A 26,398-nucleotide genomic window follows, 5' to 3' on the forward strand; every position below is an offset into this window, starting at 1 on the left:
CAACCACGACTCGGTGGGTCCCGCCCCTAGGGGCGGAACTTCATTTCCCAAGCGGCGCCGGGGCTCGCCTTGGTGTTCTCCTCCCGCCTCGGCAGTCCTCGCGCCAAGTCGGGAGGAGCGCGCGCGCGCGCGCAGGGTACGTAGCACGAGAGTGACGCATAATATGTGGGCCGCTCCGGAGCCGTGGTCGCGCTGTGTGTGAGTGAGGGAGAGTGAGTGCAGGACCTGAGGCTGTGTGTGTGAACTGTGGCCGCTGGCGGGGTCAGGGGGGAGCGGCAGAGCCGCCCGGGAAGGTGAGTGGGGAAGGAAGGGGGACGGCTCTTTGAGAGGGGCGCGAGGAGACAGGGTGCGTGGTCGGGCGGGCGGGAGAGTGGGCGCCGGGCTGGGGGAGGGGCGGCACCTGCCTGGGCCGCCGGCTGGGAGGGGGCGGGCCGGGCCTCCCGGGAGGCTTGGTCCAGGGCCTGACTAGACTTTTACTCTTCCAGATTTGGGGCTCGGGGGGCGGGGCCTCCACGTTCTTCCTCCAGTCCGCAAAAGAAGCTTCCCAAGAGTAACTCTTCCGCCCGGAGTGGGGGGCAAGGGTGTGCCCGCCCCTGCCTGGGGGAGGGGCGCTTCTCATTCCGCTCATCACCTTTTACTTCCCAGTCCTCCTAGTCTTCGCTCTGTGCGAGATAGAGGGTGTGGGGGGGTGGTCTCCATCTTCCTTGCCCTACGACGGCCCCCTTCCCATTCTGTGTCTCCGCCTCTAGCTCCAGTCACCTGGGCGGGCTCTCTCCTCCCTCGGCCTCGTGCCACCTCCCTCTAGCACCCGCCCGGCTCTCTTTCGGGCGAGGTGGGGCGGGGCTCTCCCGGGACTCCTCCCACCCCCCCCCCCCACCCCCCGGTGGAGGGGAGGGGCGGAAGGCGAGGTGTGAGGTTCTGCTGATTAGAGCCAAACGTTGGCGCGCCCGCCAACCTTCCTGGGATCCTGTTAACGAGGGTTATAGTTGTTTTTAACTGAGTGTCATTCGTTTGCTTAATTCTCTCTTCTTAGACGGTTTGCGTCTCACTTCCTCTTATTGCACTGTTAGCGCTCGGTATCGTTTTTGTTGAGGAAGTAGTTTGGGGCTGTTCGTAGAGGTTCTTTTTGAGTCCCAGATGACTCGTTCATGTCACGTTGGCCTCAGTTTTTCCTTACTCTTGTCTTTTCAATGAAGCCTTTAAATTAGTCTACGTGTTTTAATTATTAGTAGCATCTTGTTCTAAACGCTTTGTTAATGTACGGAATGAGGTTCATTGGCAATGTTCTGTAATTTTCTTCTCATTAAACCTTAAATGGTTTATGTGAACTTGTATTAGACTCTAGGAATTTACTGTTCTTCTGCTTGATGCTATCAAAATTTGAGTTTTGTATATTGCAGTTATTCATTTTTGAGTGGTAATATGTTTTTTAATACAAAGGAAATAGATACAGAATTTGGGAACTATAAAGGAAATCCTTTTATGCTCAAAATATCTTAGTTGTTGAGCACAGCGTTTTACTGTTCTCTTGTACAGTAATGGGACTTAATAGAGGAGGAGTCTGGTAGAATGAGCCACTTGTTAGTTTGAAGTGATTGAGGTAAGTTGGTTTCTTACCAAATTATTTATGTTGTTTCTGTCATGGTTATGGACAGTAATAGACTGCTGCTATACAGGATCTCACATGTCATACTAATTATTAGGTAAATTTTATTTGAAGCTCCAAATTTGTGTTTTTCCCCAGTGTGTGTGTGTGTGTGTGTGTGTGTGTGTTTTAAATAAAGATTGCGTACAAGTATCTGTTTCAGAATCGTAACCTTATAGGATCTCTCCTTACTGTGAACTTTTTTTAGGCTTTGGGATAGTTTTTAAGCTAATAGGCTATACAGTACTGTGTATTACAAAAAGACAGATTTTATGGTTTAATTCAAAAGTTACAAAAGGTAACAAAATAGTGGGACAGTGGTAGAGCTAGGATAGTGATACAGTGAAAATTCTTTCTTCTACCTTTATCCTTCAGAAAGTCAGTTACCTGCCCAAAAGTAATATTTTCTGTTTCTTAGGTATTCTTCCAGGGACAGACAGACACACACACACACACACACACAAACTTTGGTTTTATCACTTGACAGTGTACTGAGAGTTGGTCCATATAGGAAAGGAAATGCTTCTCAGTATTCTTCTGCTTTTTAACTAGGAAAAAATTCAAGTATATTAAAAACTTGAGAGAATAGTAAAATGAATACTTGTTTATCCATCTAGAGTCAGCAGTTGTTATTATTTTGCCTCGTAGATGTGGTATATATTTTGTGGAACTATTTGAAAATAAGTTGCAGGTGCAGCACCCCTAAATACTTGGGTAGGCATCATTTGGGATGAAGGATTTTCTACTTTTTGTCTTCTTTGAGTGGCTTGAGAGATCTTAGTTCCCTAACCAGGGATTGAACCCAGGGCCCTGGTAGGTAGAGTCCTAACCATTGAACCACCAGTAAATTCCCTCTACATATCTTTTGTAGAGCTTTATATTATTCCATTTTATGGACAGGATTATTGTTTAACTCTCACAACAACCATTTCCCTTTTACAGATAAGGAAATTGAGGTTTGGAAAAGTTAAGTAACTTGACCAAGATCTCACAGATATGTTGGCAGAGTTGGGATTTGAATGCTTGAACCCCTTTTCTACCAAGTACCAGTTGAATGGCCTTGGGGACATCTCTAAGCCCCTTTCCTCATCTGTAAAATAAGGACAATATGGCAGTAAAATTTCAGGATAATAATCAAGTGTCTGTCTCATACTAATATTCAGTGATTGATAACTATTGTATCATTATTAGACTGGCCATAAATTCTGCATACCATTTGAAGAACTCACTTTGAAACATGGAATTAGTAATGTACCTTCACTGTCTTGTCCATAACAAGATGGCTACACCTTTTGCATTTTTTTAATAGTCTTTCATAGAGAGTAAAATGAATTTTCATTGATATTATTGTCTTAGTTTAAGTTTATCTTTTCTCTAGGCAAATGATTTTTCCCAAAGTTATAGTTATATTTGGACATAGTTAATTTGAAATTTTGAAAATGGTACTAGAAGTCCATGTGTGTTTTTAAATTGAACTCTAAAATTTTACTATTTTATATATTTTTATTTTTTATTTTTATTTTTTTAAATTTTACTATTTTAATACACTTGAGTTGACCTTCATTAGAGATATTATTTCCTTTAAACTTTGCTTTTATAAGCCCTACTAGGCTGAGTGCTTAAGTTATCCAAGAGACATTCCCTCTTGGACCTTTTCCCCCCTCATTTAAAAAAATGGTAACATTCATATACCATAAATTAACCGTTAATCATTTAGTAGATTAGCAGTGTTGTGCAACCATCACCTCCTTTAGTTCCAAGAAATTTTCATCACCTCACAAGGAAACCATATATCCATTAAGCAGTCGCTCCCTACTTCTCCCTCCCCCAAACTCCTGGCAACCATTTAGCAGCTTTCTGTATATGGATTTGCCTATTCTAAATGTTTCATAGAAATAGAATCATAGAATATGTGACCTTTTCTGTTAGAGTTTTTTTGCCTGACATATTGTTGTAAAGATTCATCCACAGCTATAACATATCTCAGTACTTCATTTCTTTCTATTACTAAATAATAACTGCATTGTATGAATATAGCCACATTTTGTTTATCTATTCATCTGTTGATGAACCTTTGGGGTTGTTTCATCTTTTGAATATTGTGAGTATGCTTTGAACATTTGTGTACAAGTGTTTGAATATCTGTTTTCAATTCTTTTGGTTATAGTCCTTGAAGTGGAACTGCTGGGTCACGGTAATTCTGTGTTTAATTTTTTCTTAAACATTTTTTGAGGGGCCACTGAACTCTTTTCTATAGCTGCTATATTGTTTTGCATTCCTGTCAGCAGTGTTCATTCTGGTTTATCCATATCCTTGCTAGTGGTACTTTTACAATTTTTTGGTTTTGATCATCCTAGCAGGTATGATTAGTATCTTATTGTAGTTTTGATTTTTATTTCTCTGATGGCTAACGATGTTGAACATTTTTTTCATGTGCTTATTGGCTACTTGTACATCTTCACTGGAGAAATGCCTCTTCAAGAACTTTGCCCATTTTTCAGTCTGATGCTCTCCCACCTGAGCTATTTTGGCCACTTTGCCCATTTTTGAATCAGGTTTCTTTATTGTTGAGTTGTAGGTATTCTTATATATTTTGAATACTTGATCCTTATCAGCTCTGATTTGCAAATATTTTCTTCCATTCTATGGATTGTCTTTTCACTTTCTTGAGAATGTATTTGGCACAAAAGTTTTAAATGTTGAAGTCCAATTTATTCCTTTGTTGCTTATTCTTTTGATGTCAGATGAACATCTCTTGCCAATTTCAAAGTCATGAAGATTTACCCCTGTGTTTACCTCTAAGAGTTTTATGGTTTAAACTCTTATATTGAAGTCTTTGATCCATTTTGAGATAATTTTTGTATGTGATGTGAAGCAAGGATCCAGCTTCATTCCTTGGTACATGAATATTCAGTTGTCTCAGTACAATTTGTTGAAAGACCATTAGTTTTTCTAGTAATGGTCTTTCAACAAATTCTTTCGCTGTTGACTGGCTTTGGCCTACTTGTTGAATATCAGTTGAGCATAAGTGTGAGATTTTATTTCTGAACTCTTGGTTCCATTGTGTTGGTATATATGTCTTTCCTTATGCCAGTATCACAGAATTTTGATTATTTTACATAGTAGATTTGAAGTCAGATGTGTGAATTCTGTTTTTTTCAAGATCGCTTTGGTCATTTAGGATTCCTTGCAGTTACACATAAATTTTAGAATTGTTATTTGCTCTAATGCAAAGGAGATCATTAGATTTTGTAGGGATTGTGTTGACAGTTGCCCATTTTGGAGAATATTGCTGTCTTCACAATATTAAGTGTTCTAATCTGTGACTACAGGATGTCTTTCCATTTATTTAGGTCTTTTTTAATTTTATTCTTTCCAGCAATGTTTTGTAATTTTCTTTGAGGAAGTTGTTTGCCTTTGGCTTAAATTGATTCCTTAGCATTTTATTCTTTTTAGTGCTATTTTGAGTGAAATTGTTTTGTTAATTTCGTATTTGATTATTTATTGCTACTGTGCAGCAATACAAGTAATTTTTGTGTTAATGTTGTATTCTATAACTTTGCTAACTTGTTTATTAATTCCAGTAGTATTTGTCAGTTCTGTAGGATTTACTATATATTGGACCATGTCATCTGTCAATAAAGATAATTTTACTTCTTCCTTTCCAACTTGGATGCTTTTTTATTTTTTTGTCTTAATTCCTTTGGCTAGAACTTCAGCACGGTGCTTAAGTTGTGAAAATAGACTTCTTTGTTTTGTTTCTGATTTTAGGGGGAAAGCCTTCAGTCTTTTCACCATTGAGTATGTGTTAGCTGTTAGTTGCTTCAGTCGTGTCTGACTCTTTGCGACCTCGTGGACCCTGCTGCCCTCCAGATTCCTCTGTCCCTCGGATCCTCCAGGCAGGAATACTGGAGTGTCTTTCCGTGCCCTCCAGGGGATCTTCCCGACCCAGGGATCAAACTCGGTTTCTTGCATTGTAGGCATGTTCTTTACTCACTGAGCCACCTGGGAAGCCCATGTCAGCTGTGAGTTTTTATAATTAATGCTCTTTACCGTGCCCTATTGAGGAAGTTCTGTTCCTGGTTTAGCGAGTGTTTTTCACAAAAGGGTGTGGATTTTGTCAGATGCTTCTTCTATATCAGTCACAGGATCATCCCTGCCCCGCTTCATTCTATTATGTATTGTGTTACTTTAGTTGGTTTGCATATGTCAAACCACCATTGTATTCCTGGGCTAAATCCCACTTGGTCAGGTATCTCATCCTCTTAATGTCCTGCTGTTTTCATCTTTCTGGTATTTCGTTAAGGATTTTTACATCTGTTTTCATAAAGCATATCAGTCTGTAGATTGCTAGTGATATCATTATCTGTCTTTGGTATCAGGGTAGTATTGGCTTTATGTACTACATTAGGAAGTCTGCCTCTTCTTTAATTTTTTGGAATAATTTGAGGAGTAATCTTAATTCTTTAAAGTGTTTGGTAGAATGCAACAGTAAAGCCGTTTCTCCTGCACTTTTAGGATGTGTTGTAAGAGATTAACTGCTGTTACCATATGTTACTACTTTACCCAGTCTTTAGATCTCTTACCTCAGCGTAAAATTTTACTGAGGGAAACACTGATAAAATTGGGGGAAACATTGATAAAATCATCACCCCATTCTACCCCTTGGCTAATACTCCTCCAGATTGTCAAGGTCATAAAAACAAGGGAAGATTCAAAAACTGTCACAGACCAGAGGACATTAGGGAGACATGACAACTAAAAGTAATGTATCCTGAATGAGATCTTGGAACAGAAAAAGAATGTGAATGGAAAAGCTGGTGAAATGTGAGTCAGATCTGGAGTTTAGTTAAAGTAATGTACTGATTTTCAGTTTCTTAATTTTGACATCACGTCACTATAAGATAATATTAGGGGAACCTGAACTGAGTGACGGGTATATGGGAATTCTCTACTGTCTTCACAACTTAAAAAAAAATAAACCTGTAATTATTCTGGGGCTTCACTGGTGGTTCAGATGGTAAAGAATCCACCTGCAGGGTGGGAGACCCAGGTTCGATTCCTGGGTTGGGAAGATACCCTGGAGAAGGGAATAGCGACCCATTCCAGTATTCTTGCCTGGAGAATTCCATGGATAGGGAGCCTGCCAGGCTATAGTCCATGGGGTCGCAAAGAGTCGGACACGACTGTGTGACTTTCACTTTCATAATTATTCTAAGTAAATTTATTTTTAAAAATGCATTTATAGTTAGGTTGCAGTCAAAAATATACCTTGGGTCTTCTCAAGTTGAAGTCACAAGTCCATATTATTTGGTCACATTTGCAGTATTTCTCTTGTGACTTTGGCTAGAAAACTGAAAATGTGGATTCTTTGCAGAAAAGAAGCATTTTAACTTTGTTTTGAAAATATTCTCCTTTGGATTTAGGGGTAGCTCAGGTGGCATGAATCACTGTCTACTATTAGAATTGCCTCAATTTGACTAAAAGATAAATGGTTAAATTTAGAGTGGTGGTGGTGGTGGTTTAGTCTCTAAGTTGTGTCCAACTCTTGCAACGCCGTGGACTGGAGCCTGCCAGGCTCCTCTGTCCATGGGATTCTCCAGGCAAGAATACTGGAGTGGGTTGCTATTTCCTTCTCCAGGGTATCTTTCCAACCCAGGAATCGAACCCGGGTCTCCTGCATTGCAGGCAGATTCTTTACCGACTGAGCCATGAGGGAAGCCTGAAATTTAGAGGGTTGATGGTAAATGTATTTCTTTTGGTCTTACATTAGATGCCTTTAGAAGAATGAACAAATAATCCTAGATGAGCTAGTGATTTTTTTTTTTTTGGACAAAGGTTTTTATAGAAGGGTTGCTGTGTCTGTGAAAATACACATTTGTATGTCAGGATTTGACATTTTGATCTGAAGACTGCTTTGGCAAGAGAAGTAAACTATCTGAACATTTATTTGGGTCTCATTTATTATCCCTTCTGGAGTCCCTTGTAAACCTCTCTTCCCTGAGTTGATGTCTTATATGGCTACTCCAGAGCCTGTCTCACCTCCCTATCCTGCACTCCTGGTCTCATCACTCAGCTCAGCAGCTTTTTCTGCCTTTCTCCAGCCTGTTATCCTCCTTCCAGGAGCTGTGAGATAGATTAGGAAGCCTGAAGAACAAATTAGTTTATAATATTCCTTCCCAGCTTTCATATTAGTAATGATAACCACTTCATTTCTTGATCTTTTGTTAAGAATTAACAGGAATATGTTGCTTATCTTTCATAGAACTTTCCCCTGAAGACTTAGAAGAACACAGTCTTTCTGGGAGTATTTGCTATATTTTGTATCTTAAAAAAAAAAAAAAGCAGCCTCACAGGTTTGGCCCTCAGATTTAGATTTGGGATTCCCAGGTTTGGACCTCAGATCTAGATTTGGGATTATTGTACATAATAATGTGCAGGTACAGGTTGTAGAGTGTCCCTCTGAGACCTTTCATGAACTGAAGTAACATAAAGTGAAGCAGTTGCCTTAGGACACGTCTTGCTAATGGATACACGAAAATTGAGATAAAGCCCAGGTGCTCATAGGCGCAGTTCAGAGCTATAGTAGCTTATTGCAGTTCGTATGAAAGGAGCTTGGTGGCGCCTTTCTCTGCTTGGGGTTGCAGCAGTGAGAATGGCTTGCTGCGAAACCAACACAATGCTGTTTTTGCTTTTTGCCTTTTTCAGTAAAGCAAAAATCCTCTTCAGATTTCCTTGGGTTAGCAAAAACAGATACTAATGTAGGTCTTTCATAAAAATTGTTGTTCAGTTGCTAAGCCGTGTTTGACTCTCTGAGCTAAGAGAACTGCAGCACTCCAGGCTTCCCTGTCCTTCACTATCTCCCAGAGGTTGCTCAAACTCATATCCATTGAGTCAGTGATGCCATAAAAATGATGTGGCATAAAGTGAACTTCTGAAAAGCAGGGATACATGTATGTGTGTTTCTGAGAGGAGAAAGAAACCATAGGTTTTGCCTGATTCTCAGGAATTCCTGCTCATAGAAAGGTTAAAAATCATGATTTTGATCCAGTTCCCAAAGTCTAGCAAACAGCTTGAGAGAGGTGAAAAGACTTGTTTGTCAGACTTTTATGAGTATCCAGGTCCCCAATCCCAGATTTTGCACTGTACCACAAATAAAATTATCCAAGGGTTAAATTTCCCATACTTTTATTTTCCTTGTTTGGTCATCCTTTTTTCCCTCCCTCCTCACTTTCCTTTTTGTAGGAAGTACGTCAGATTTATTTGCCTGTATTTATTTGTGTGTTTGTGTTTTGCTTCTTGCCTAGGTCAAGCCATGGCTACAGTAGCGGTACATGTGGACTCCAAAGCCGAGCTTACTACCCTGCTGGAGCAGTGGGAAAAGGAACATGGCAGTGGGCAGGACATGGTACCCATTCTTACCAGGTATGACCAGTTAAGTGTTTTTTTAAAGGAAATTTGGGAATTACCAGGTGGTCCAGTGGTTATTAATTGGGCTTTCATTGCCAGGGGTACAGGTTCAGCACCTAGTTGGTGAACTGAAATCCTGCAAGCTGTGCAACATGGCCAAGAAAGAAAAAAGAAACATTGGAGAATAGTATAGAACATTATTACTTTGGAAATTCTAAATCCATTTTTTTCCCCTGTCAGAATTAGTCTTTATGTCCCTACGTCTTGAAGCTTTTAAAATTGCTTCCTTTTCTTCTCGGGCCCTTTTGTTGTCGTCCTCTTTCCTAGATTCTTCTGCCAGTGTTTTAGTTCCAGAGTTTTGTTGGTGGTTCTCTTCTCTCTTCACCCTAGGTATTTTACCTAGATAGTTTTACCTCTGTCCATGATTTAAAAAATTATTCTCAGTCTCTTTTTCTCAGACTCTTCTTTATAAAAATTTCAGACCTGTTTCTCAGCTGCTTGGTGTATACCTCCTTTCCTGGTTGTTCCACAGACTCTTGAAATGCACTGTGTCCAAAATAGAGCTTCTTATCATTATCCTACCTCCCTCTTCGTTCCCAGCAGGTACTTTAGTGCTCCCTGCCTTGGTGCAGATGGTTTTAAACCAAAAACTGAAAATCATTCTCCCTAGTGTATTCCTTTCCTAGCACAACCTAATCACTAAGTCCTGAGGATTTCTGCTTCCTCTTCTTTCCCTTCCCTCTCTCTTCATTAGGTATTGATCATATCTTGGCTGACTTATTAGGCAATATGCATTACCCCTGTCTCCAGTTTACCCTCTTCTAATACAACATTCTCTCTGTGGAAAGATTTATCTTTTTCACACACAAATCTGATTGTCATACCTCAACTCGTAATTCTTTTCTGGCTCCCTTTCCCTACAAGATGAAATGTAAACTGTTCAGAGTGGCTTATGATGCTGTTTATGATTTGGCCCCTACTTCCTTTTTCTGCCTCATAGTGTTGTTCTTTTTCAGTGAGGAACAGTACCATATTTTCCAGTGTCTGTTTGCCTTTATACTTGCTATTTCTTTGGCCTGAAAAGCCTTCCTTTGGTATATCTGCCTGGCACGCTCTATTCCTTTCAGGAAGCAGTTCAAGAATCATGTCTGTAAATACCATATGATACCACTTATATGTGAAATCTAAAATATGACACAACATGACCCAAATGAACCTGTCTGTGACACAGAAATGGAATCATGGACATAGAAAAGCAGACTGGTTGTTGCTGAGGGGAGGGGAGGTTGGGGTTAGCAAATGTAGTCTTTTATACGTAGAATAGATAAACAAAAAGGGCCTACTGTAGCACAGAGAGTTATATTCAATGTCATATGATAAACCATCATGGAAAAGGATATTTAAAGATGGAATGTATGTATGAATACGTGTAACTGAATCACTTTGCTGTACAGTGGTAATTAACATTGTAAATCAACTATATTTCGATTAAAAAATCTTTCCCTCATTTTAATTGCCACTTGTACTGTAATTATCATTTTACATGTGTCTCCTTACTAAACTGTAAGTTTTCTGATTTTTACTTCTCATTTTTTTTCTTTCATTTTCATTTTCTTTTCATTTTTTCATTTTTCTTTTTCATTTTTTTTTTTACTTTCTCATTTTTTTACTTCTCACTTTTATTGGTGTCTCCTCGTGTCTCTTCAGACAGTGACTTGCCCTTTGCCTGGTACATAGTGAACTGTGGTACATAATTTTACTGAATGACTGTAAAGAAGGAGAGAGAGTGAAAAATAAAGACTAGGGAGGGATGCCTGTGATTTTTGTTAACAGGAAGCATTTGAAACAACAGGTTCTTTAATATCTAATCTTTGATATAACAGTAGAAAAAAAGTTTTGTTTATGCAATGATCTATTCTCTAGGGATAAAAAGAACTATGGTCTTATGAAAGGTTAAACAGGGATAAATGCTTTGTTCATAACTGCTCTTGATAGATGCGAAACATGTGAAAGTGCAGTTTTTTATTTTAGGGAAAGGGTTTTTGTTGACTGGCGGAAAGTATATTTTCATTTGTAGAGGCATTGGAGATTAAGAACTAATCACAAGCTACTTGAGATGTAGCCATATGAATTAAAGAATCTTAAATATTGTGCATTTAACATGTGGATTATTGATGTAATTTTGAAAGGAGTAGAGAGTTATAAATGGTACTGTTCATGGTAGACTCACTAAATTGCTCAAAAAAATGTGTTTTAATGTTTTATTTTTGGGAATTCCCTGGTGATCCAGTAGTGAGGACTCGGCACTTCCATTGCCAAGGGCCCAGGTTCAGTCCCTGGTTGGGGAACTAAGATCCTGCATGCTGTGCAGCGAGGCCAAAAACAAGTAACTTTATTTTCAGGTTATTTTCATATTATTTATCATATTTGCACCTGAACTTTGTCATTATACTATGGTACTCGGCAGTGCAAAGCCTAAACTAGAGGAACCCTGTGTTCAAGGAGATAACTATCTGGGAGGCAACTAAATGGATCTAAAAAAAGTGGGTAGTGGTACAGAATAGTATGTAATGAAGTGCTAGCTCGGGCAGATGGTTTGTGAATATTCCAGACCTTTTGTTTATCAGAACAGCTTCCTCATTTGTTACTAGAGGTATCACTGAGAGCCACATTGTTGAAAGATAGCCATCCTCTGAGCTACTTGAAAAAGACTGCTTGTATAGCCAGGCAGTAGAAAGCTAAGGTTAGGGTACTGGGTTTTAACTCCAAATCCAGTGGGCTTTCCAATATAGGATGTGGTAAAGGTTCCTTGGAACAGGGGCTTGAAATTTGGTAGAATATATATTGATGAAAAGCAAAGAAGACAAGGTTTTCTAGGAAAAGTGAAAATGTGACTGAAAAAGGTATCTATCTAGGGGAGAATGAACTGGGCATGTTTCTGTGGCAGGGAGGAAATGGACTCCACCAGAGTGCAGGGTGAATATATAAGGTAGGAATGGAAGGTAAAATTACATGGAGCAAGATTGTAAAATATATTTTCAAGGTTAGGCTGAGAATTTAAAGATGCAGTAGGATGAGTTAAAAGTATGTTTTAGATAGGGGCAAAATGCCTACCATCCTCCAAATTGTGGGTCTGTTGTCAGTTCACTGGTTATTTCCTACAGTATTTTCTGTAAGAGGTTACAGAAAAACCTGAACGGACATTTTGGCCAGTGCAGTAATTTATAGTTGACCCATGGTTGCTTGAATCTGTGAACGTGGAGGGCCAACTGTACTATGCCATTTTTTTGTAAAGGACTTGATAGTTGAAGGATTTTAGTGTCCCTGGGAGGTCCTGGAACTAATTCCTTACAGATACCAAGCGATGACTGTGTGTTGTATAATGCTCTGATGGATTCTTTCCTTGTAAAATCACCTAGATCAACTTGTAGAACTTAAGAACTATCTCCAGAAGGCTCCCTCCTGCTGCATCACATCAGTATCTGCCTTAGATTAACTGGTTTTCTACTTTTTTAAAAATAATAATTTTATTCTTTTATTTTTTGGCTGTGCTGAATCTTCATTGCGCAGCATGTGAGCCTCTCTTGGGTTGCACCAGCTCTAGGGTGCATGGGCTCAGTAGTTGCAGCTCCAAGGCTCAATAATGGTGGCGCATGGACTTACAGTTGCTCTGAGTCTTCTGGGACCTTGTGGGTTCTTCCTGGATTAGGGATGAACCCATGTCTCCTGCATTCGCGGGTGAATCCTTTACCACTGAGTCATTGTGAGGGAGGCCCTATTTGTTCTTTTTTTCCCCCTAATTTGTTTATTTTCAGTTGGAGGATAATTGCTTTACAATATTGTGTTCGTTTCTGCCATATATCCGCATGAATCAGCCATAAGTATACATATGTTCCCTTCCTCATGAACCCCCCCATTTGTTTTTGATTCCCAGTTTTCATCGGAACAACACCTAAGTAGCTCTGATGTCAAGCTCTGTTCTAAGCAGAGTACATATATATTAACTTAAACCTCAGGGAAACTCTAAGATGGGCACTGTTATCCTCATATTACAGGTTAGGCACAGAGAGGGTAAGTAATGAACAAAGTCAAAAACAGTAGAAGAGGTCTGGAATCTACTATTTTGAGAGTAGAGAGTTCAAAACAGTATGCTCTGGACATTTCTGGTCAAGACTTAAAGAAATGATTGAAGTCAGGAGATATTTTGTGGGTAGAGCTAATAAGAATTATTGCAGTGGGGAAGAGGAGAAAAAGGAAGGATTTAAGGATGTCTCCTGGGTTTTTGGCTTCTGAGGGGGTAGTAGTGCTATTCCTTGAGACAGGAGAGTTGGAGAGAAGAATGAATTTGGGAGTGGAAATTGTTTTATGAGATGGTTGGTTAGATCTTTATGTTTGTCAGGACAGCACCCTCTTTCTAATTTTTTGCTTTTATTTTGTACTTTGACTGTTGCATTGACTGTTGTAGGTGGTGGTACGTCTTTTTTTTCTTTTTTGTATGCTTGTCTAGCATTGACCTTGTCTTCCCTTTGTATTAGGATGTCTGAGTTGATTGAAAAAGAAACTGAAGAATATCGTAAGGGGGATCCAGACCCATTTGATGATCGACATCCTGGTGAGATCTGTGTTTTCTTAATTCTGGCTCTAATTTTCTTACAAAAGAAAACTGCTTACTATAAGGACTGTTTTTCAGTTGAAATAGAATTTCTTAAAATATTGCTCAAGGTGGGGGCAGCAAGGAAAAATAAATTCCTGGAAAAATGGAAATATTTTTAACATTTATCAAGTACTTAAAGGAATTAGATTATATAGATATACCTTATTAGTTGAAATGATTACATAGATTTAAAAAGAAAAAAAATGTTCTCTCTTTTTGACTTTTGAACCAAAAGATGTTATACTCTATGTGGCTTCATCTTTCTAACAACACTAATTATCCTTTTACTAATGGGGAAATGTGGTTGAGAATGCATTTAATACCTCTTAGTTATGAAGTTGATACTTGGAACCTTGAATAATAAATGGACTTCTTGATGTCTACCTTAATGTTCCAATAGCTAAAATATGCTACCTCAGGTTAATGTGGTTTTCTTTTGGGTCAGTGAGCCACGAAGACCCAGCCTGCTTTGGCGTGGAATTTGCTATAATACAGAACTGTGTGGGACTCGAGACTGCCGTTTTATGTTCGAAGGTAGATTACTAGGGGACAACTTAAGTCGTATGGGTCCACACTACACATAAATTTTCTATTTATAAAACCAGAAGCAGTTCTTTTTGGAGAGAAGAGACTGAGATCTTGTAACTGGAAAGACAGTGAAATGAGTGGAACTTAATAAAAATAAGGACATTGTATATCCACCTGAATGTACCAGTGTTATACTTCTGTTACTTAGACTTTTATTCCCAAATGTAAATAAGCTAGGCATTTCAGATTGAGTGTCTGGTGGTTATGTGATGTTACCTGCTGCTCTTGTCCTAGACATCCCCACTTGTGACTTTGAGAACTCTTTTGCTTATTGAACTCACATCTTCAGTAAGGCAGAAAGGGCAAGAAAAAGTGGGAAAGTGAAAAGAAGTTAATTCATGGGACTGTGAAAAGAATTAAAAGAGAGGATCCTGCTTAGTGATGCTGCCTTGGAAAGGATGCCTTGGAAATGGTAACAAGGAAGAAGGGAGAGAAGAATGCCTTTTTTCAGGAGAAATTTAAAGACAATTTATTTCCTCCCTGTCCCTTATTTTAAAACGTATTTGTTGCTAGGCATAATTTCTTTTAAAATAAAGGGGATCTTAGTTTCATCATTTATAAACATAAAGTTAGGTAATCTGAGGTCCACATTTGTTTTTCTGAGGCTATTCTCTAACTTCTGTTTTGTAAATTACTTTGGAGTGTTAATTACAGCTTGGTAAAAACTTTTTATCAGCAACTTAAAATCTTCATCCTAAATTGTATCCTTTGACTAAACTTGCCACTCTGAAAGGAAAATTAAATAAAATAGTTAACACCTGTTTTAAAAACAAACCAATAATTTTCCCAACGATTAGTGAATTCTTTCATTTTTAGGCTGTATATTGAGTAAATCCTAGGTTCTTGGCCTCCTTTCTCTTTCTAGGAGCTCAGAAGTTAAAATGACCAAATTTACCTTATCTTTAGCTTGGTGGGACTCCCCTCTCTCTCAAACCTGGCCTGTTGTTACAGGTTTGAGGACATACTACTGCTGCTGTTGGCTTTATAGTTGAGAGACTGAACTTTGGAGCCTGTTTTCTCCAGGCCACCCATCAAGAGAAGCTATGCTTTCTTCCTTTTTCTCTTTGGGAGGTCAGACGTTTTTGTTCTCTTAGGATCCTTTATGATTCTTCCATAGACCTTGTATACTCTGAGTGATGCTGGTCTGTGTCTTATGCTCATTTGTTTAATTTGACCTTGATGTGTAGACAGTATACTGGGAGATGGGAAGGTTAGAAAGTAGTGTTTGAAGTTTTTTATTGTCTTTTTTAATTTTAAAGAATGCTTCTAATGAGATCTAGTTCATCAAGAGAATCTTTTCTTCGTTTCTGTTAATTTTTGCTGGCCTTTTAATGGTACTTACAACCACCCTGGTTCCTTTCCAGAGGTCTGAGTTGCTTAACTGGATGACTTACTCATTCCTTTGCTCCTCCCCTCTTCTTTCGGCAGGTCGAGCTGATCCAGAGTGTATGCTGGGCCATTTGCTGAGAATACTCTTCAAGAATGATGATTTCATGAATGCAGTAGGTTTGCTTCTTACTTTTCTCCAGAGATTATCATCAACAGATGCTGTACCTTTATTTTTCTGTAAATAGTCTGCTTTCTCCTGAGGCCTTGACAAAGTTGGGAATAGAGTGGATAGATTTTTTAATGTGGTATTGGTTCAAAGAAATAAGACTAATTATGGACTTCTTTATTACCAAAGTCCTGGCTGTGGCCAAGGTATTTTCTCTTTGGTGTTGAGTTGCATATTGGTGAGGGTTCTTAAGGCATCTGTGCTCATACTGGAGTGAGATGATTTTGAATTTGGGAATGTGGAAGTTCTCTTGGATTCCTGAATAGAAAAATTAAGAGTGTTGTGTGCAGCATGCTTCTGCACTGACACTATGGGTGTGCACACTATATGTGTGCACACTATGTACTGGACATGTGGAGGGAGTAGAGAAAGGAAGGAAAGTTATTTAACTCAGGTCTGTTGAGTAAATGAGGGGGGAAAAGTATGTATTCAGCTCCTAAATGTAGTAGTAGTTCAGTAAATAATTCAGTAAATTACTACATTTGTTTTTGGAGGCAAATAGCTTGATACTTGAGAGCATGGGCTTTGGGGTCCACTTTTGGGGTTTAAATGCAGCTCTACTGTTCTTTGAGATTTTGATCTTTCAGCAACTTAAGCCTCTCCAAGTTTTATTTTCCTAATCTATAAAATGAGGATGATAATTATTTACCTTAAAATATTTTTGTAATCCTTGAATGAAATTAAGTCTGAAAATGCTTGGTGTAGAACCTGACACATGAGGGCTCAGTAGTTAATTATCTATATTAATTCTCAGTTTTACTTCTTTCACTGGTATCTCTCTTCTGCTTCAGATCACTTCTAACTTGCCTTCTAATCCCCACATGTATATTTCCCATAGGCACCTTGAGTTCTGCATGTCTAATTGCTTGCCCCGTAGTCTGTTTTTCTTATTCTCTAGCTCAGTAATGGTGTCCTTTCCTAACCAGCTAGAAGTTCCTTTGTTCCTCTAGCCTTTGTGCATTCTCAGTCATGTCTGATTCATCTTTGCGACCCCGTGGACTGTAGCCCACTGGGCTCCTCTGTCCTTGGGATTTTCCCAGCAAGAATACTGGAGTAGGTTGCCGTTTCCTCCTCCAGGGGATCTTCCCGACCCAGAAATTGAACCTGCATCTCGAGTCTCCTGCATTGGCATCTCCTGATTCTCTACCACTGGCGCCACCTGGAAAGCCCCCTTTATTCCTCTATGCTCTCTTATTCAGTGAAGTTATAGGTCTTATGGGTTCCTAACCCCTTAGCCTTCACAAATCCCTTGACTTCTTTCTGCCCTTGTTCCCAGACCTTAGGCTAGCCAACACTGTATCTCTCTTGGTACTGCAGTAGCCTCTTAATTGGTTTCTCATCTTGTCTTCCTCCAACCCATTCTTTACTTATAGTCCGGAAATCTTAATCAAATGTAAAAAAGTGATCATGGCACTCAGCTGTCTTGCTTAAAGTGCATTAGTGGTTCCCATTGCTCTCATGATGAACTTTAAATTTCTTATTTTGGTTTATAAACCTGTTTGTCATGGCCTTTGTTCTTTCAATGTTTAGTTCTTGCCCTTTGCCTCCTTTCCTTTTCACCCCTCATTAGCTGTTCCTCTTTGTCCTTCATGTTCTTGCTTGGAGCCCCTTCCTCTCTGCAGCCTTCTCTGATTCCTTTGCAAGGTTTATAATCTCCTCCAGGCTTCTGTAGCATCCTGTATTTATGATACTTGTCTTTCCCAGCTGTCACCTTTTTTGGGTTATGAACCTTTTGGTGATGGGACTATGTCCTATCCATTATTGTATATCCAGTAACAGAACACAGTGCCACTTAGAGATCCAGTGTTTTTTTAATCTGATGAGTGCCAAAAAGAAAGCATTATTAATATATTTATATAAAAAACTCAAAGTTTTTTCATTAATCATTGTCAAGAATCAGGGAGGGGTGAGGGGAGGCTTGTCTTGCCCTGTTTTATCCTTCTGAAAAAGTATAAGGATGGGAGGTGATTTTTTTGTGATAACTCTTGAGTTTTAATTTCTGTGGTTGCTGAGTTGTTGTTTGAACGGAATTTCACTTTAAAGTGGCAGAAGAACTTGTATCATGGCGTAGCAGAATCATAATTATTTACAGTAGTTACAGGTTTAGTTAGTAATGTTAGGTATAGTCTTACAGTCTTCTTTAATATTCTTTAGGCAAGCTATGGGAATATGGTATGGATTTATTAGACTTCATTAATTTGATTGGGTTGAATTTCAGATGAAAAGTATTGCTCTTCTTTACAGCTGGTGAATGCATATGTGATGACAAGCCGAGAGCCCCCTTTAAACACTGCAGCTTGCAGACTCCTACTGGACATCATGCCTGGGCTGGAAACTGCTGTTGTCTTTCAAGAAAAGGTACTTAGCAAAAAGAAAAGTCATTGTTTTATTAAATTTTCAAAAAAATGTTTGTTTATTGGTTGCGTCAGATCTTGTCCGCGGGCCGTGGGGCCCCCGTCGCGTCGTGTGGGATCTCCTGTTGCAGCGCACGAGCTCTCGTTGTGGCTGGTGGGCTCAGGAGTTGTGACTCTGCCTCAGTTGCTCTGCAGCGTGTAGAATCTTAGTTTCCTGTTCGTGTGTGTGTGTGAGTTGCTCAGTTGTGTCGGACTCTTTGCCACCCCATGAACTGTAGCCTTCCAGGCTCCTCTGTCGGTGGAATTCTCCAGGCAAGAATACTGGAGTGGGGATCCATTCCCTTCTCTGGAGGATCTTCTCAACCCAGGGATTGAACCTGGGTTTCCTGCATTGCAAGCAGATTCTTTCCTGTTTGAGCCACCAAAAAGCCCTTTAGTTTCCTGACCAGCGATCAAGCCTGCATCCCCTGCATTGCTTGGTGGGTTCTTAACTACTGGACCACCAGGGGGATGTCCTGTCATTTTATTATTTAATTGCATGGTGCTCTGTTTGATTTTTCTTTATTAAAATAATTGTTATAGTTTTTTCTTATTATATTTTATTATAGTAGTAATTTATATTATAAAAACTTAAGAAATCAAGAAAAAATTAAAGTAACTATTTAATGAGTACTTAAATAGTACTTGCTGCTTATGTGTACAGTATTTTTAAAATCTTAAGATCTTATGTTTTTAGAGTAGATTTTTGATCCTATCCAAACTTTTTTTTTAATTTTTAAAATTTTAAAAATTTGTTTCTTTACAATGTTGTGTTAGTTTCTGTTGTACAGCAAGATAATCATATCTTGCTGTGTATGCATATAGTCACCCTTTTTTAGATTTTCTTTCCATTTAGGTCACCACAGAGCATTGAGCAGAGTTCCTTGTGCAATACAGTAGGTTCTCATTAGTTATCTATTTTATATATAGTAATATGTCATATAGTATATATGTCAATCCCAGTCTCCCAGTTCATCCCACCTTCCCCTTTCCTCCTTGGTAACCGTAAGTTTGTTTTCCACATCTGTGACTCTGTTTCTGCTTTGCAGATAAGTTCATCTGTACCATTTTTCTAGATTCCACACATAAGCTACGTTATCCTTATCTTTCTCATACTGACTGACTTCACTCTGTATGCCAGTCTCTAGGTCCATTCCTGTTGCTGCAAACGGCATTATTTTAGTCCTTTTTATGACTGAGTTATGTTTCATTGTATACATGTACCACATCTTTATTTCCTCTGTTGATGAATGTTTAGGTTGCTTCCATGTCCTGGCTATTGTAAATGGTGTTGCATTGCAGTGTGGGTGTCTTTTTGAATTATGGTTTTCTCTGGTTATATATCCAGGAGGGGGATTGCTGGCTCATATGGTAGCTCTATTTCTAGGTTTTTAAGGAACCTCCATATTCCATAGTGGCTGTACCAATTTACATTCCTACCAACAATGTAGGAAATTTTCCTTTTCTCTACACCCTCTCCAGCATTTATACTTTATAGATTTTTGATGATGGCTATTCAGACCAGTGTGAGGTGATACCTCATTGTAGTTTTAAAAAAATATTTATATTTACTTATTTATTTGGCTGTGCCAAGTCTTAGTTGTGGCATGAGGGATCTTCAGTCCTTAGTTGCGGCATGTGGGCTCTGTGGTTCTGAGTTGTTGTTTGAAGGGAATTTGACTTTAAAGTGGCAGAAGAACTTGTATGGTATCATCATAGCATAGCAGGATCATAATTATTTCCAGTAATTATAGATTTAGTTAGTAATGTTAGGTATAGTCTTATAGTCTTTTTTCTTGCCTTCAGTCTTTACCAGCATTAGGGTCTTTTCCAATGAATCAGCTCTTCCCATTAGGTGGCCAAAGTATTAGAGCTTCAATATCAGTGCTTTGAGTGAATATTTAGGATTAATTTCCTTTAGGTTTGATCTTGCCATCCAAAGGACACTCAAGACTCTTCTCCAGCACCATAGTTCAAAAGCATCAATTCTTCAGTGCTCAGCCTTCTTCATGGTCCAACTCTCACATCTGTACAAAAGCCATAGGTTTGACTATATGGACCTTTGTCTGCAAAGTAATGTCTCTGCTTTTAAATAAGCTGTCTAGGTGTGTCATAACTTTTCTTCCAAGGAGCAAGCATCTTTTAATTTCATGGCTGCAGTCACTGTCAGCAGACATCAGGAGCCCAGGAAAATAAAATCTGTCACTGTTGATACTTTTTCCCCATCTATTTGCCATGAAGTGATGGGACTGGATGCCATGATCTTAGTTTTTTGAACGATGAGATTTAAACCAGCTTTTTCACTGTCCTTTTTCACCCTCATCAAGAGGCTCTTTAGTTCACTTTCTGCCATTAAGGTGGTGTCATCTGTATACCGAGGTAATTGCAGCTTGTGCATTATCCAGCCTGACATTTCGCATGATGTACTCTGATGTACTCTGCATGTAAGTTAAATAAGCAGGGTGACAATATACAACCTTGATGTACTCCTTTCCCAATTTGGAACCAGTCTTTGTTCCATGTCTGGGTCTAACTGTTGCTTCTTGACCTGCATGCAGGTTTCTCAGGAGGCAGGTAAGGTGGTCTGGTATTTGCATCTCTTTAAGAATTTTCCATGGTTGTGATCCACACAGTCAAAGGCTTTAACATTGTCAGTGAGACAGAAGTACATGTTTTTCTGGAATTCCCTTGATTTCTTTGTGATCCAATGGATGTTGGCAATTTGATGCCTTTTCTAAATCCGGCTTGTACATCTGGAAGTTCTTCATTCATGTACTGTTGAAGCCTCACTTGGAGAATTTGGAGCATTACTTTGCTAGCTTGTGAAATGAGTGTAATTGTGTGGTAATTCGAACATTCTTTGGCATTCCCCTTTTTTGGGATTGGAATGAAAACACATTTTCCAGTCCTGTGGCCACTGCTGAATTTTCCAAATCTGCTGACATATTAAGTGGAGCACTTTCACAGCATCATCTTTTAGGATTTGAAATAGCTAGCTGGAATTCCATCACCTCCACCAGCTTTATTAGTAGTAATGCTTCCTATGGGCCACTTGACTTCATTGTCCAGGTTGTCTGGCTCTAGTTGGATGATTACACCATCTTGGTTATCAGTGTCATTAATACCTTTTTGTATAACTGTGTATTCTTGCCACCTTTTCTTAATATCCTTTGCTTCTGTTGTATCTATTCCATTTCTGTCCATCTTTGCATCCTCGGTATCTCTATAATTTTCTTGAAGAGATCGCGAGTCTTTCCCAGTCTTTTATTTTCCTTTATTTTTTTGCATTGTTCACTTAAGAAGGTTTTCTTATCTTTCCTTCCTATTCTTTGGAACTCTGCATTCAGTTTGGTATATTTTTCCTTTTCTCTTTTGTCTTTTGCTTCTCTTCTTTTCTCAGCTATATGTAAGGCCTCCTCAGACAACCATTTTGTCCTGCTTCATTTCTTTTTCTTAGGGATGGTTTTACCATCTATGCCATGTTAGGAACCTCCGTCCATAGTTCTTCAGGCACTCTGTCAGATTAATCCCTGGAATCTATTTGTCACTTGCACTGTATCATTCTAAGGGATTTGATATAGGTAATACCTGAATGGCCTAGTGATTTTCCCTACTTTCTTCTATTTGAGCCTGAATTTTGCATTAAGGAGCTCATGGTCTGAGCCACAGTCAGCTCCAGGTCTTGTTTTTGCTGACTATATAGAGCTTCTCCGTTTTCAGCTGCAAAAGAATATAATCAGTCTGATTTCGGTATTGGCCATCTGGTGATGTCCATATGTAGGGTCATCTCTGGTGTTGTTGGAAGAGGGTGTTTGCGATGAACAGTGTGTTCTCTTGGCAAAACTCTGTTAGCCTTTGCCCTGCTTCATTTTGTACTCCAAGGCCACACTTACCTGTTACTCCAGATATATCTTCTACTTTTGTATTCCAGACCCCTATGATGAAAAGAACATCTTTTTTTGGTGTTAGTTCTAGAAGGTCTTGTAGGTCTTCATAGAACTGTTCAGCTTCAACTTCTTTGGCATTAGTGGTTGGGGCGTAGACTTGGATTACTGTGATATTGAATGGTTTGCCTTGGAAGTAAACCGAGATCACTTTATAGTTTTGAGATTGCACCCAAGTACTGCATTTTGGACTCTTTGACTATGAGGGCTACTCCATTTCTTCTAAGGGATTCTTGCTCACAGTAGGTATATGGTCATCTGAATTAAATCCGCCCATTCCCATCTATTTTAGTTCACTGATGCCTAAAATGCCTAAAATGTTCCCTCTTGCCATCCCCTGTTTGACCACTTCCAATTTACCTTGATTCAATAGCCTGACATTCCAGGTTCCTATGCAATATTGTTCTTCATAGCACTGACCTTTTCTCTCATCGCCAGACACATCCCCAACTGGGCATTGTTTCCACTTTGGTTCAGCTTCCTCATTCCTTCTGGAGCTATTTCTCTGTTCTTCGCCAGCAGCATATTGGACACCTGCTGACCTGCTGGAGGGTTCCTCTTTCAGTGTCATATCTTTTTGCCTTTTCACCCTATTCATGGGGTTCTCAAGACAATGATGCTGAAGTGGTTTGCCAGTTTTTGTCCCGTGGACCACGTTTTGTTAGAACTCCCCACCTTGACCCGTCCGTCTTGGGTGGCCCTACATGGCATGGTTCGTAGTTTCACTGACAAGGCTGTCATCCATGTGATCATTTTGGTTAGTTTTCTGTGATAGTGGTTTTCATTCTGTCTGTGCTCTGATGGATGAGAATAAGAGGCTTGTGCAAACTTCTTATAGGAGGGACTGGCTGTGGGGAACACAGGGTCTTCTTCTGGTGGGCATGCTCAGTAAATCTTTAGTCTAATTTCCTGCTTATGGGTGGGGCTGTGTTCTCTCCCTGTAGTTTGGCCTGAGGCAGCCCAGTTCTATGCAGAAGGCAGTGGCACCCCACTCCAGTACTCTTGCCTGGAAAATCCCATGGACGGAGGAGCCTGGTAGGCTGCAGTCCATGAGGTCACTAAGAATCAGACACGACTGAGCGACTTCACTTTCACTTTTCACTTTCATGCATTGGAGAAGGAAATGGCAACCCACTTCAGTGTTCTTGCCTGGAGAATCCCAGGGACCGTGGAGCCTGGTAGGCTGCCATCCTTGGGGTCACACAGAGTCGGACGCGACTGAAGCGATTTAGCAGCAGCAGCAGCAGCCCACTCCTAGAGTTTGGTGGGGGTAATTTTACATTCAGTTCAGTTGCTCATTTGTGTCTGACTCTTTGCAATCCTATGAACTGCAGCACACCAGGCCTCCCTGTCCATCACCAACTCCTGGAGTTTACTCAGACTCAATGTCCATCGAATCAGTGATGCCGTCCAACCATCTCATCCTCTGTCATCCCCCTTTCTTCCTGCCTTCAATGTTTTCCAGCATCAGGGTCTTTTCCAGTGAGTCAGTTCTACGCATCATGTGGCCAAAGTATTCGGAGTTTCAACTTCAACATCAGTTCTTCCAATGAATGTAGAGGACTAATTTCCTTTAGGATTGACTGGTTTGATCTCCTTGCAGAACTCAAGCGTCTTCTCCAACACTACAGTTCAAAAGCATCAATTCTTTGGTGCTCAGCTTTTTTGATGGTCCAACTCTCACATCCATACATGACTACTGGAAAAACCATACCTTTGACTAGATGGATCTTTCTGGGCAAAGTGATGTCTCTGCTTTGTAATATGCTGTCTAGGTTTGTCATAACTTTTCTTCCAAGGAGCAAGCATCTTTTAATTTCATGGCTGCAGTCACCATCTGCAGTGATTTTGGAGCCCAGAAAAATAGTCTGTCACTGTTTCCACTGTTTCCCTATCTATTTGCCATGAAGTGATGGGACCAGATGCCATGATCTTAATTTTACATTGGAACCCATATAATATATGTGTGAAAGAGTTTTCTTGAACATTGTTTACCTGTTTGTGCAATGCGTCCTTATAGTTTTGTTTCATATCTTTATTTAAAAGCTGGTTGTAACTTACTAAGTTGATTCTGTTCTAACTGCTATTTAAAAAGTTCGCTGGCTTGTACTTTAGAGATGTTGGAAAAACTTTAGGACTTCCCAGGTGGCGCTAGTGGTAAAGAATCTGCCAATGCAGGAGACACAAGAGTTTGTTTCATTTTTTCCTTTTTTTCCTGTTTATGCTTGCTGCTTTTTTTTTTAGTAGGAGTATAGTTAATTTATAGTGTTATGTTTATTTCTGCTGTACAGCAAGGTGACTCAGTTATACACATATGTACATTCTTTATATATGTGTGTATATATATATATTCTTTTCCATTATGGTATATCCCAGGAGATTGGATCTAGTTCCCCTGCTCTGCCCTAGGACATTGTTGTTTATTCATTCTAATGTAATATGCATGCATGCATGTGTGCGTGTGTGCTAAGTTGCTTCAGTTGAGTCCAACTGCATGCAACCCTATGGTTAGTAGTTTATATCTACTAATCCCAAACTCCCAGTCCTTCCACTCCCTCTACCTGCCCTCCTTGGCAACCACAGGTCTGTTCTCTATGTCTTTGAGCCTGTAAATGGTTCGTTTATGCCATATTTTAGATTCCACATATAAGTGATACTGTATATTTGATTTTGTCTGTCAAACTTACTTCACTTAGTGTGATAATCTCCAGGTCCATCCATGTTGCTGCAAATGACATTATTACATTCTTTTTCATGGTTGAGTAGTATTCCGTTGTGTACATGTACCACATCCTCTTTATCCGTTCACCTGTCACTGGACATTTCCGTGGTTTCCTTGTCTTGGCTGTTGTGTGTACTGCTGTGAACATAGGAGTGCATGTATCTTTTTGAATTATACTTTTGTTTGGGTATATGCCCACACCGGTATTGCTGGATTGTGGTAACTCTGTTTTTATTTCTTGAGGAACCTCTGTGTTGTTTTCCATAGTAGCTGCATCAACTTACATTCTCCCAGCAGTTTAGGAGGGTTCCATTTTCTCCACACCCTCTCCAGAATTTATTTTATAGACTTTTTAATGATGACCGTTCTTTTTTTCCCCCAATGATGGCCATTCTGACCAGTGTGAGGTGATACTTCATTTTTTTAAAAATCATTTTATTTGTATTTATTTTTTTATGGCCTGTTTGGACTTTTCTCAGTAACGGGAAGCAGCGGCTACTCTCTAGTTGTGGTGCTGTTTGGACTTTTCTCAGTAACGGGAAGCAGGGGCTACTCTCTAGTTGTGGTGCAAGGGCTTCCCATTGTGGTGGCTTCTCATGTTGAGGAGCATGGCCTCTAGGGCTCTTTGGCTTCAGTAGTTGAAGCTTCTGAGCTCAGTAGTTATGCTCCTGAGCTCCAGAGTACAGGCTCCATAGTTGTGGCGAATGGGCTTAGTTGTTCAACATGCAGGATCTTCCCAGATCAGGGTTCCAACATATGTCTCTTGCGTGGTCCAGTGGATCCTTTACCACTGAGGCACTGGGGAAGCCCTTCCTGTACTTTCGTTGAGCATTTCTCTAATAGTTACGTTAAGCATCTTCTTGTGTGCTTGCTGCTGCTGCTGCTAAGTCGCTTCAGTCTCGTCCGACTCTGTGCGACGCCTTAGACGGCAGCTCACCAGGCTCCGCTGTCCCTGGGATTCTCCAGGCAAGAACACTGGAGTGGGCTGCCATTTCCTTCTCCAATGCATGAAAGTGAAAGTGAAGTCGCTCAGTCGTGTCTGACTCTTCGCGACCTCGTGGACTGCAGCCCACCAGGCTCCTCTGCCCATGGGATTTTCCAGGCAAGAGTACTGGAGTAGGTTGCCATTGCCTTCTCCGTCTCATGTGCTTACTGGACGTTTCTGTCGTTTTTGGGTTTCCCAGGTAGCTCAGTGGTAAAGAATCCACCTTCCTAGCAGGAGACCCGAGTTTGATCCTTAGGTTGGAGAGATTCCCTGGAGAAGGAAATGGCAACCCACTCCAATATTCTTGCCTGGAAAATCCCATGAACAGTGGAGCCTGGCAGGTTATAATCCATGGGTGGAAAAGAGTTGGACACGACTTAGCAACTAAACAGCAACAGCAGCCTGTATTTTTTCCCCTTCTGTAGGTTGTTTTTTCATTGTTTTATGATTTCCTTTGCTATGGAAAAGCTTTTAAGTTTCATTAGTTTTCATTTGTTTATTT

At 39.9% G+C, this 26,398-nt stretch overlaps 1 protein-coding gene across 2 annotated transcripts in view; it reads left to right on the top strand.

The window, feature by feature from the left end:
- The first annotated feature begins 155 nt into the window (after positions 1 to 155).
- DCAF1 (DDB1 and CUL4 associated factor 1) overlaps positions 156 to 26,398 on the top strand; it is a 92,113-nt gene continuing 65,870 nt past the window's right edge. The window contains exons 1-6 of one of the 2 annotated variants that reach the window (XM_065933595.1): positions 199 to 293; positions 2,588 to 2,637; positions 8,951 to 9,070; positions 13,591 to 13,667; positions 15,726 to 15,799; positions 18,097 to 18,210. In XM_065933595.1, the coding sequence (XP_065789667.1) occupies positions 8,961 to 9,070; positions 13,591 to 13,667; positions 15,726 to 15,799; positions 18,097 to 18,210 (375 nt within the window). In that variant the 5' untranslated portion in view covers positions 199 to 293; positions 2,588 to 2,637; positions 8,951 to 8,960. Of the gene's footprint in view, positions 294 to 2,587; positions 2,638 to 8,950; positions 9,071 to 13,590; positions 13,668 to 15,725; positions 15,800 to 18,096; positions 18,211 to 26,398 lie in introns of both variants that reach the window. The other variant, XM_065933594.1, reaches the window with a different exon arrangement.

This window comes from Muntiacus reevesi, chromosome 4 (genome assembly GCF_963930625.1).
Source record: "Muntiacus reevesi chromosome 4, mMunRee1.1, whole genome shotgun sequence".
Taxonomy (NCBI): Eukaryota; Metazoa; Chordata; class Mammalia; order Artiodactyla; family Cervidae; genus Muntiacus; species Muntiacus reevesi.